This window comes from Bombyx mori, chromosome 26 (genome assembly GCF_030269925.1).
Source record: "Bombyx mori chromosome 26, ASM3026992v2".
NCBI lineage: Eukaryota > Metazoa > Arthropoda > Insecta > Lepidoptera > Bombycidae > Bombyx > Bombyx mori.
In genome coordinates, this window is record NC_085132.1 from 624662 (window position 1) to 637535 (window position 12874).

General features: G+C 34.0%; 1 protein-coding gene and 1 long non-coding RNA gene across 2 annotated transcripts in view; one reads left to right on the top strand and one right to left on the bottom strand.

Moving 5' to 3' along the window:
* Nucleotides 1-12874, bottom strand: part of LOC101745263 (protein Skeletor, isoforms B/C) — a 68042-nt gene that overhangs the window by 20269 nt on the left and 34899 nt on the right. The window contains exons 4-8 of the mRNA XM_038020605.2: nucleotides 9931-10042; nucleotides 7162-7380; nucleotides 6519-6719; nucleotides 5486-5506; nucleotides 3492-3584 (exon numbers count right to left, since the gene is read on the bottom strand). Coding sequence (XP_037876533.1) covers nucleotides 3492-3584; nucleotides 5486-5506; nucleotides 6519-6719; nucleotides 7162-7380; nucleotides 9931-10042 — 646 coding nt within the window. The remainder of the gene's footprint in view (nucleotides 1-3491; nucleotides 3585-5485; nucleotides 5507-6518; nucleotides 6720-7161; nucleotides 7381-9930; nucleotides 10043-12874) is intronic.
* Nucleotides 1-12874, top strand: part of LOC134201469 (uncharacterized) — a 67841-nt gene that overhangs the window by 12802 nt on the left and 42165 nt on the right. The gene's annotated exons all lie outside the window — the stretch shown is intronic.

Consider the following 12874-nt stretch of genomic DNA (forward strand, 5'->3'; position numbering starts at 1 on the left):
TATATATATATATATATTTTTGTTGTTAATGCACTGTCGATTGCACCTATAATTGAGGTGATGTCTGCCATGTACTTTTGTCAGTTTTTAAATTTTTTTTATTGATGATCACTTTGTTGGTGCAACTAAATAAATAAAAAAATTAAAACTATATATAAAAATAAAAGTAGTGCCAACCCTAGCAAATTTCTCATTTCATCCCAATTAACCGCAATTTTCGGGTAAATAGGGATTACACCTATTTTTGCATTTTTTGCTTAAACTGGAATGCTAGTTGCATAATTTTAAATTAGACAACAAAGATGCCCCCAAGACTCAATCATTTTGATCCTGATATAGCATTATATACATCAACAACAACCTTAAAATTGCTCATAAAGTTGGAATTTGTCCCTAATCGCCCCATTTTACGGTACGTACCTCAGTATGTGAGCGAATTAATTTGTCATAAACAATATTTAGACTTACTCTATCAAACTCTATGGCTACCAGTCCTTTTTAATAAATAAAAATCTAAATAAATGGATGTATGTTTTATTTCAAGCAGATGATGACATTCTTTCCAAATTACAAGAATTTTAACCCACTGAGTTTCTCGCGAGTCCTTCTCAGTGGGTCGCAATTCCGATCTAGTGGTAGATTCTGCGAAGCACTGCTCATCTTAGGGCTAGTGTTAACGAATTGTTTCAGGCTGAGCCCGTGAGCTCACCTACCTGGCTGGAATAACCCCTTAGGCTAACAGCGTATCGGTAGGGAAAAAACAAAAGAATTTTTGCGGGCGAAAGTTTTTTGTACTTTTCTTTCCATAAACATTAATCGGATTATTACTAACATTTAAAATTAGGGAGTTAAGGGAAATGTCATTTATAGGTTATGAACGGATGATTTTTTAGATTACATAGACTTCTTTCGACTAATTTAATTTTTGTTGATTATATTATCAAAACTCTCAAAATACAAAGTATTTGTGATTACTATGAGTTCCTATAATTCTGATGTTATTAATGTTTTGCACGAATTTCTATGTTCCTGAACGTCTGATGAGCATATGATATTATCTGTGGATGAATACCAATCATGGAGTTAATAAGTACCTACAACTGGAGTGCTGTCTGATGCCGAGAAATCGGTCTCGAAAGAGAATACTTTTTGGTCGCGGTGTCCTTGTCTAATGTGGTGACCATATAAAATTTATTTATAGGATAAAATTATACACATGCATCAGTTTTGAATTTACCTTAAGTAATTCTGTGTAACCCTATGTAAATACAAAACACGTGCTTGCAACGTTTTATTTATGTAAATTCAATTCTAAACATTGCTTCGTCGTCATGGTGCCTTTTTTCGACGTTTTTTTTTGGAAGTTGCTGCGTTGTCGAAAATCTAGCACTGAGTTTTATTACAAACATCATTACCTCAGTGCTATTACTTAAACTTCCTCAAACTCATGTTTAACGTCCGAATACTCAACCGCGACTTAAATATTATGTTGAACTTAATTACGCAATTCCTACTTTAGTGTACTGGCTAAGTGGGCCGTGCAAATTAATATTTGACACACTGAGTGAGACACTGCAACACACATGGTCTGCGCGTATCGGGTGCTCTTTTCCTACATTCACATCTTCAATTGATTTAAAATTACTTGTATTTTTACTTCTGTGCTATTATCATGACACGTGTATATTAAGTCTACTAGTTACATTTTAGGAAATAAAACACAATGGGTAATAAAATGAAATGAACTGAAATTCATTTATTTGTTATATGTAAACAATTAAATAACTCTTAAATGACAAGTCAATACACATAACACAATACACATAGTACTTGATCTCTATTTACAAAATATTGGTTATATTATTATTATTAAGTTCAGTAAATTTTCTGTAATCTTATAATATAACATTTCCTCTATTTATTTTTAAGTAAATTCTTTTTTTTCAACGAAATACATAATTTATTTTAATCAATATCTAAGTGGACCATGAGTATCATTAAAATTTCGCAATTTAAATTTCAATTCAATTAAAAATCGCCATTTTTCTTTAATAAATCTAAAATCGACTTTATATTTACAATCACTATTTCACGACTTTTAAGTTTTTGTTTCAATACCTTAACATCTTGTCGTAATTTTGCTTTTCTCGGGGTATTTTTTATTTCTTGCGTTTGAGTACTTGATTCTTCTTGTTTGACCTTTTTAAAGGACATTTTCCAGAAATTCCAAAGTCATATTTACTAGAAGATCCTCCTCGTTCGCTTAACGTCAGGCAAATGATATACATGCTTGCGTGCGACGCTATTCAATACAATAAAAAAAGTTCAAGAAATACCACGTGATGGCTCTTATAATATGAAAAATACATTGCAAAATTATAGTTTTCACGATTGTTTTTTCAAATTTAGTATATGACATAGATTAAGTACAATTTACAAGACAAATGGTATTAAATATTATAATGAGAAAATATATCTCACATTTTAAAAATATATGCTCACACTAGTAAAAATTTTATCAATGAATCTGACATATGGAAGGATATTCCACAAACTGGAGAGGATTCTCGCTTAAAACCACTTATATTAAAAGTGTTCACCATGATTACACGGAAACTTTCACGATTTTCGAAAAAAAAACAAGCCACAAGCTGTATCAGTGCCATTTTAACTTCGCACTACAAACGTAAATAGACGCCATTTTTCTTTTAATCCATTCATAGCTCTTTTTCGGTGATGCCAACAATTAATCTGGCTTCCCACCAAATTCAACATGAAAACCATCAGAAATCTACGTACCTACCATAAAATTTTCCATTAAACAGAGTTCTTATTAATATAGAACAATATTTTTTTTGTTAATGAGCTTTATTAATATATGATGTTCTATTAAAAATCAATATATATCATATAATCAATACTTCTTATATAATTTATTTTAATAAATTGTCATCATCAGAAAATAAATTCACCATAACTTTGTACGTTTATGTTGAACCAATTTAATTTTTGACGTTGATGGAAATTCTAAATTGTCGCAATATTTTCTAGTTAAGTTTAAGTCACATCGTTTAAATAATATGTATTTAGATATATTATTGTCATAAAATGTTTAAAATCCTGTAAAGTGGATTGATTTTAACCTTTTCAATAATTTTCAACAACGCCCAAGCTACTAAAAAATCCACTAACCACTAAAAGCCATTTTTGATAACTAAGACGGGGGTCCAAATTCCGAGATTTTATGGAAAATCCTCTAAGCTAGCAACACTGCTTTTTGTTTGTAAAATGTGCGAGAGGGACACCACCACTTAATAATCATTCTCTTTTCAGACCGTTTTTCCTTACATCTTTTGCTATTTAAAAATAAACTTTAAGCCATAGAGATAAAGTATATTTTTAGTTTTTATGTCAAACGAAGTAAGCACTCCAGTTAGAATAGTAACTCTATGATACCAATAGACAACGGCGTAATGTTAATAAATACTGACTTGTATTTCCCAGCGCACTTGCAGCCTTTTGTCGAGTATCTCCTTGCAGTTGTTGGTGGCGCTGTGCGGCGTTTTCGAAGTTGTCGAACTCGTCTGAAACACAAGTTCTTACAGTTAACACAATCTCCCTTATTCCGAAATATTAGTACTGAAAATTACACACGCCCTTACATTATTTGAATGCGTTAGTTATTTAAGCTGAATCAATATGATATTTACATTAAAAATGGAATAGAAACCTTGGCGGTGTAAAACATGTACAAATAAATAAATATAATAATGTTCTGATTATATCTGCTATTTAAATCCTAACTATAAATATATGCTTTTCTACACAAACTCAAGTACACGTAAATCCTGTAGGTAACATTCTCGGTGTATATTTACAACATCACTTGCGTAACAAATGCTACTTTTTTAATTTGTAAGTGACGTTTTAAGGTAAGACCACCACCACCATCCAAAATAATATATTATTATGCAGTTACATGAGTGAGAGTATTAACTATAGAGGCTATAAGTAAGAGGTAGACCTAAGAAGAAATGGATGGATTGCGTTCTTTCATGGCCAGTGAACTTAAGCTCTGACGTTAAGCGATTTGAAATAAACAATTTGTCTGATATCGGTTTTAAGCAATCATAAAGTCCATCTTAGTGCTTAATTAAATAACAAAAAATGTAATGCGACATCATTAATTATTATAAACATTATTGTTTAAGGGTCTCATCAGTAGAGTTCGCCGATTTCCAGTGGCAACTCCGCAAACCCGACTGGGAGAAGACCACTGAAGTATGAAACCTATAAATATATTATAAAGGTCTACGGAAAAGATAGATTTGTCTTCCCTTGACATCCTGCCCGCAGTCTTCAGTCTACCTTCTTAAGTAACAAGTGTATTGTCTATGGTATACCCGTGATCCCGGCGCTTGCAACACGCCGAAGTATCGGGAAATCATTGTAAACATTGAAAAAAAATAATGAAGAGCCCGTCAAACAATAACGTTTATAAAATATTTTCTGTTAAATATACAAATTACCTATAGTCATTTTTCAGTACAGCCTGCTTTAAAACAAATGTATGCATGAAGTATTAATATATTGTTAGAAACTTTACATGTTTAATGAATATTTAAACATTAATACAAGTGATGATTTTTTCTTAATATACTAAGTACTAAATTAATTTGTCGTTATGGGTAAATCAGTCCTGTGTGCTTAGTGCGAGTTTCTTAGCGTTCTCGATAGCGTAAAAGTTAAGCCAATTTTGTATGCAGTTGGAAAAGCGCCCCTAGCGGCAAACGTACCCAAACCATCCCATTCTATACAAATATGAGCTAACTTTTACGCTATCAAGCACGTTAAAAAACTCGCCCTAAGCATACCGGTATCCCTATGAATCAATTAAGCGCGCCAATGTGGTGAACCTTTAAAATTCATTACAAGTGATTTGATTTATGTTTATTCTTAATAAATACGGTTATATGCTGTGGTTAAATGTTATTAAATCATTCGTCAGTACTTATTTTAAAATAACAATAAACTTTTCTTTAAATTGTGGATATTGTATCGTTAGTAAAGGGAAGCGAACGAGGACACAATGCGTGCAGTGAATACGATAGGGATCTACTAGTCATACATACCGGCACGCGAGTTTGTAAAGTTAAAATGAAACTATAGGATATTTATGAAAGGTATTGATTCGACCAAGAATTTGTCTCCTTATGTCGAGTAATTTGTCTTTTTCAAGGATATTATCACTATCGGTAAGTAAAATATTCATTTTTTTGTTCATATTTAAAACAGTCCTGTAAATATATCTAGAATTTCCGACGCTAAACACTTTTTCGCATACCCGCACTTAACGTACTTGCGAGAAAATCATTTTTGAACGTAATCCGTTATTTATACGTACTGTTTTAAATATGTTAGTGAAGTTTATTGTTACGTTATTGTGCTCAACAAAGACAGAGAGACAAAGAGATATTATACTTACAGGATTATACCACCAGGCAGGCTGTTAGAAATTTTGTTTTTAAGTCCACAGGAAAGCGTGAGAGAAAAAACAGCGAAGTCGTTAGTTGATTAAAACTTTTTTATTATAAAACAATATAAAGTTCAGTTTTATTAAGAAGATTTGTGTAATTTTTTTTTCGTTGAGTTATCAAAACGAGGTCTAGTTTTGTTATATGATATAAAAATAAAAAAAACATTGTCGTTTCCTGACTTAATTCGATGCCTTAACCAAATTTAAATACTATTTCATAACATCAAACAAATAAAAAATAGTTCGCAAGAAAGGATATTTAATGTGGACATTATTAAGACCCCGAAACATCGAAATTAATATAATTGCGAACGACTGAGAATCTATGGCGAATAAAATGAACATGGCCGTCCGCTCCCGCGCACCGAGAGGCCGGCCAGTGTTGCCAGCGCGGCCGACACTACCTCCCCAACGACTAAAGTAAAACGCTCTGCATGCAGAACGAAAAGGTAGGATAGAAACTTTGAAAGCTTTTCTTAAAACAAAAGTAATACACAATAGGCACAACAAGTTTTATTATTATAGTTTGAGCTGTTTATTCATCAGTTCTTGTTCTAAAACGCTCATTCAAAAATGAAACCAATCAGAAATGAATTTCGTAAAATTATAAGGTTGTTGTTTTGATGTTAACTTTTGTGATTTGTTTATGGATTTTTTTTTGGATGACTTCCGTTTCCCCTGCAAAGCAAAAAAATTAAAAACATTGTTAATAAAATATGACAGTATTAGTATCATTCCAGGCAAGCTGCTGTTAGTAAAATGAAGAAAATATAACAGTTAATATGAGAGTACACAAAGAATATTCCTTATTAGTTTAGACGGTACATCCTAAATAGACCAAAAAGAGGTCACGGGCAACACAACGTGAATTTCATCTTCCATCTTGATGCATGAAGTTGAGATTTAGAGTATATTCGCATTCTATTGCCCTATAACGTTTCGCGGCAGATGTAGTCCGGAAGACGGTACCACCAGCACTTACCGTGATCTTAGTTTGGCCCAGAGCCGGCGGCACGTCCAAGTCCTTAGGGATGTAAACGTGCCCGAAGTTGTGTCTGTACTCGACGCACCACACGGCGAGCCAGTCCACGTCGTAGGCCGTCAGCTTCGCCGGCAGCTGTATCTCTATGTCCTCGCCTTGGTAGCCGCGGAGGGGATTCAATGAACCCATCTCGTTTGGCACCTGAAATTTATGATGAAATTCAAAACCTACAAAAGGGCTTATTAACGACTAATTCTGTGTTAAAACGCCCTTGGTAATGTATGGTATCGGTAGCGATTAACCTAATTCTCATGTTTGTTTAGATTTGATTACTTATAGTGGTTTGAGAAATTTTAATTGGCTTCGAAGAAGGATTATGAAAAGACTACTGTTGCCTATGGATGCATTAGGACGCCTAAAGCTAGATAATCTACTTAAATTCCCTTTTAATGAATACATATGTCTGAATCGCACTACCGACATTTTCAAGATAAATTTGCATTTAGCTATCTTGTATAAGAAGAAAACATTCGGACCATTGCTCTATGCGCAAAATCAGCAGCTCGATAGAAAATCACTCCTATGTAGATTAGTTCAAACTGAGAACACTGAGAAGAAGAATAAGATGTGGATAATTACTGACCTTGGTACCAAAAGGGTTAGGTTCAGATCCGTTCCCGACCCAGAAGTAGGCGTCAGGCCCGGCTCCGTCGTAGTGCAAGTTCGGTATGTAGAATGTCTTAGCGTCCAAGACGCTGATGTTGCCGGACCGCAGACCGTGGGCGAGACGCTTGAATTCCGGAAGCACCCTTGGCCTCGGAGGATCTAAGCCGGCTGGGATGAATACATCTCCAAAGTTTACCTGAAAGGGAGATAATTGTAAACGTGTAATCGACACAGTTTTTTTTTTGCTTAAGTTTAATTACGTCAAACTTCAGTTTGTTTTTTGTTCGTTCAAATGTTACGCAAAAATAATTGAATGATTTTGAAGTAACCTTTTCCAGACATTTAAAAAAATATATCTGAAATTGGTATAGTTCTAATAAGTTAAATTTTTAAATAAATCTATGCAAGATATTTTTCAACGAAATTGATTGATAGCCCATGTGGCGATATCCATCATACAACACAAGATATTCGACAAATGTCTGAATCTCGCTTACGACATTTTTAAGATAAGCTTGCATAAATACAAGTTCCGAACAACAACACTAAGACGGTCGTGTACCGAGCAATACCCCCGCTCGGTGGAAGATCTTGCTTTCGTCGTTATATCTGCAACTGGTTTGGTTGGTCTACAACATATTTTCAGTTCATATATTCCAATTCAACCAGAAGATGATCTCGACACGTTATCTCGATTATCTCGAGCGACTACTACCAGCTAATATCCTTTCACTAGTGTCCAGCGAACACTTGCCATTCTCAGGCGTAAACTTCTCATAGAGGTTTCATGTTTGATTGGAGGTCGACCCCTAAATTACTTGACAATTGCAACACACAAATTCAATCCTAGTTGAATAAGAGCAGAGAGGAAGAAGTATTTAGTACTAACATTGGTGTCACTTAGTTTTTTGAGGAATGAAATCTTACAAACATTTGATTTCTATGTGAGAGTCTCGGCTTTATATTTAAATGTACCTAACTAATGCTTCGATCTTATATCGGAAGGTGTCCTTGTATTGCCTCTCGGTTGTGTTGTGTGTGTTAAAAGAAAAGTTTTTCTTTTTCGAATCCGTGTGTATATATACAAAACATTTTAATGGGTCTAGGCTTACGGAGTTTTCAAAAAGACTAATAGCCTAGCAATAAAAGTAATTGGAATCTGAAATTTAATTGAAATGAGTTGTACCTAATTATGTATTGTGAACACGTGGATGTCAGAATCAGCGTTGCGTATTTTGATTTAAATTTCGCGTTCCGCCGGAGCTTATTGAAACTGAGCTCGTAAATGAGACTGTTGTTCGCAATTAATACGAGTATAGATCATCGAAATATTACAAATTTACTTGAGCGTTATTTATAGAAATATCATGTCCGTATGTTGATTTGGGTTTCCACGTCCTAACAAATAAAATTGTGGTGTAAATTTGTGATTTCTTCTTTTAAACTGTATTTATACAAAATATTAAAAGATATTGTCATAGCGTTCGGGAAATACTGCGGAATTGATTCCGAAATCGAATGGGCATGGCAAAAATTAACTCTTGAAACTCACTGCTGATAGTAAACACAGTAGTTCCGAAATTACGAATTATTTGCAATTAAAAAAAACTTGTCGTTGGCTTGGGTTAAAAACTGGCCAAACACAGATAATATTAGATACTCATAAAAGTATATATTGAAATGCTAATATATTCAATTAGAAAACTTAGGAATTTTAAACAGCCGGTAACCCCGTTGTTTATTGTGCAAAGCGAAAATGTCAAAATTTGGCGGGAACACGATACGCGTGCGCGCCAAATCGCTCGATATTATATTCCTTTGAACGATTCCTTTATTCGTTAGGTGCATGTTTTATACTTTAATATAAACATTATACTTTAAAATAGAAATAAACATGAATACAATTATCTTGAGACTCGTCCTTAGAATAACTTACTAGATTGTATGTTTACTAAAATACACACAACGATCAATGGTTGATCGAAAATTAAAATTTATAACAAACATTTTATGGAAGCATTTCGTGTATGAAACCTATTAAGACTAATAACCATTCAGTCGCAGTCATGTGCAGGTGCAGACACATTAAGGTACAATCTGTCTTTGCTTCGAAACAAATCTCTGCCTTATTTGAAAATCCATCGATATTATTAGCAACATGAATAACCTAGATTTTGAAGTTAAATTGAATCCGCGACTCGGTAAAGTCTTTATAAAAGAAGGAAGGGAGAATTGTAAATCAGAAATTTTCTTTTTTCAATACCTTCTGACGCGGACGGGACCTTGCGAATTCTTAATTCATACAGATAATCAAACAGACGTAAGAAAAATCAGCTAAATTGGGAGATCGTATTATTCGCATGCATAAGTTTTTATAAACAGTTACATATTATTTGCGTTTATATAAGAAAACTAGCTGACTTTGTGGTGCCTCAATCGATAAATAAAAGACCTAAACTTTTGTATAAAATAAACTTAAAACAAACAAAAGGAATCCGTCCGACGGGGGACACATCAAAGGAAAAACAAAATTGTTTTATTTAATTCCGAGCATTTTCATATTTATCTACCTTTTAAACCTTCTCTGGACTTCCACAAATAATTCAAGACCAAAATTAGCCAAATCGGTCCAGCCGTTCTCGTATTTTAGCGAGACTAACGAACAGCAATTCATTTTATATAGATTTTGACCTGAAAGAATAAAACTGAAATATGTAGATAAGGTTGAAGTAAATCGATTACTTACAGTAAACCGTCTACACCACACACTGATCCATTTGATGTCCCTTAACCGTTTTCCCGCTGGCAGCTTTAACAGAATATCGGTGTTGCTATGAGCGCTTAATATCGGAGGATCCCTGAAATAATAGTAAATTATTATAAAACAGATTTTTTTATTGCTTGGGTGGTCAAGCTCACGGCCCACCTGATGTTAATCTACAACGTACAATTACCGCTTCATGGCAGAAATAGACAGGGTGATGGTACGTAGCCGTGCGGACTCACAAGACGTCCTGCCACCAGCAATTATGCAAATTATAATTTTGCGGACTTAATTTTTATTACACGATGATATTCCTTCACCGTGGAAGTCAATCGTGAACAGTAAGTACGTATTTAATTAGAAATATTGGTACCCGCTAGCGAGTTTCGAACACCGTTGCATCGTTACACACGAATGCACCGGACGTCTTATCCTTTAGGCCACGACGACTACTAAAATTTATGAAACTTAAAATGTAATGTATAATTCTGTAACTTCTACTATAATTACTACGTATAATTCTGTAATTCTGTTACTATACCCAATTTATCTTTTGAATCGGCGCGGCATGGGAACTCATTTTTATTGCTTGACAAAACAAGTTATAAATCCTATGCATTAACAATTAGGTATAAACACAGCCAATCAACGAAAACAAAATTAAAAAATGTTCAGAAACAAGGATGTAATTACCGTATTCATTTTAAACTGGACGCAGGGCACGCTGTTGTTTACTTTAGACCTCAAAGTTCGATTTAAATTCTCAACTAATTTTTACGTTGCGAGACAAGGATAGAACATCTCTGAAGGACTACGAAAACTTGAAATGCTGATATCAGATATTATTATGTATAAGAGGACTTTGTTAGCTGATTTCATTCATTATTTCAACATAGGTACGATTTATATTTCACTTCTCAGTAAGACTTTGGTTTACAAATAGCCGTAGAATATTTATTTATAGCCCGATAAATAGAAGAGTTTCCAGTCCACTGGGAGTTTGGTGGTGATCGAAGCCTTTGGGCATGATTTTTTTATTGCTTAGATGGTTGAACGAGCTCACAGCCCACCTGGTGTGAAGGGGTTACTGGAGTCCATAGACATCTAGAACGTAAATGTGCCACCCACCTTGAGATATAAGTTCTAAGGTCTCAGTATAGTACAACGGCTGCCCCACCCTTCAAACCGAAACGCATTACTGCTTCACGGCAGAAATAGGCAGGGTGGTGGTACCCACCCGCGCGGACTCACAAGAGGTCCTACCACCAGTAATTACGCAAATTATAATTTTGCGGGTTTGACAATGCGAATGTCGTTTCATCTTGAGACGTGTGAGGTCGAAGTGTCAAACTTGTAACGGTGACCACCACGACATGATCCACCTGGGGGTTCAATAAAAAATCGGAATCTCTCTGCGCCATTTCAACCCACGTGGATTTTGTCTTGAATCTTGTGATATGAAGGTCGTGCTCTGGATTAGATTACAGATATTCTATTTATCCAAACGAGTCGCAGTTTTACTCATGTTTACTATTCGAAGTTCTTTCTTTAAGCAAATAAAAGTAAACATATTGTACTTTCTTCACTAGTCGTTAAATATAATTAAAATGAAAAATGATTTCAACGTTGCAGTCCGTAACCATGAAAATTGAATACTTTATTTAAAATCTCAGAAATCATTTAAATAATAATCGCGACATGAAACCATAGATGTAGTTTTTAGTTTTTGCATTTTCGTGGCTTTATTTCTTTGATCTGAGCGAACACGTATTAAAAAAAATTATCCGTCTATATCCTTAATTGATGTTGAAGCTTCTGGGAATTTTTTTATCGTGTTAATAATGTTTTCTTTTTCCTTGAGAACTTTTCCCGTAAACATTGAAAATAATGATGTCTTTTCTAATAGAGAATTTGAATAACAAACAACGTATTTCGTTCGTAATGAACGTAATTGCTCAGAGGGGAGTTCCGTAATAGCGGCCTCGAACCGAGGGGAGTTGCTCGTAATTACTGTTTCAAATGTCAATGGAATATTAATTTTAAATGACTTTAATATCCTTTCGTTGAACTGGGCAGTTCGTGAGGTAATATCATCCGAGAGTCTTTGACCGGTACTCATTTAATAGCCGCTTCTTTTCTTTATATGGCGGACGGACAAGATTTTTCAAGTCAACAGCCATTTGTACAGATTTTAACATACTTGATTTTTGATTGGCGTGACCTTTTTTGAGTCAGTAGTAGTCTGAGATTAGAACATTAAGGTTGCATACACACTTTTTCTAAATTTTGAAATCATAATAATTATATTTAAAATTGGTTCTAATGTATCAGAGATATTTAAAAGACGCTTCCTATTGAAGATAAGGTTTTCTTAAAAACTTACTTTTCCAAAATAAGTTTTTAAGAAAATCACAAGAAATAAACAACAGTATTAACTACATAAGTACGTATAAACGCGCTCATTGAAAATAACGTCGATATATAAAGTATCAAAGGCAAAGGTCAACCACGCTGGAGATCTGAATCTACAACGCGCTCCTGGAAACTGGTCTTATAAGCTAATATTAGATTTAACACGTTCATTATAATTAATGGTCGGAAATAATTTATCATTCAAGATCTTGTCCCGTAAACACACTGGTATTACTAAAAGCTTTAAAGTAAAAAAAAAAAAAACATTGAAATCTTTAAGTCCGAGGCCAGGTGTGAAGCAAGTAAAAGAATAATGAATCGTGTCACCGCTATATCGTCGCTGTCAAACCAAAATCTGCTATGTGCACAAACTCTATTTTGAATTAACGAGTAAAAATAAACATTTTCATATAAACGTACCTATATATGAAGGTGAATTGTTAAGAACTATATGAAACAAAAGCTATAAATAAATATTAAAGCTATAGACACAACAGTTTTTTTTTATACGGTA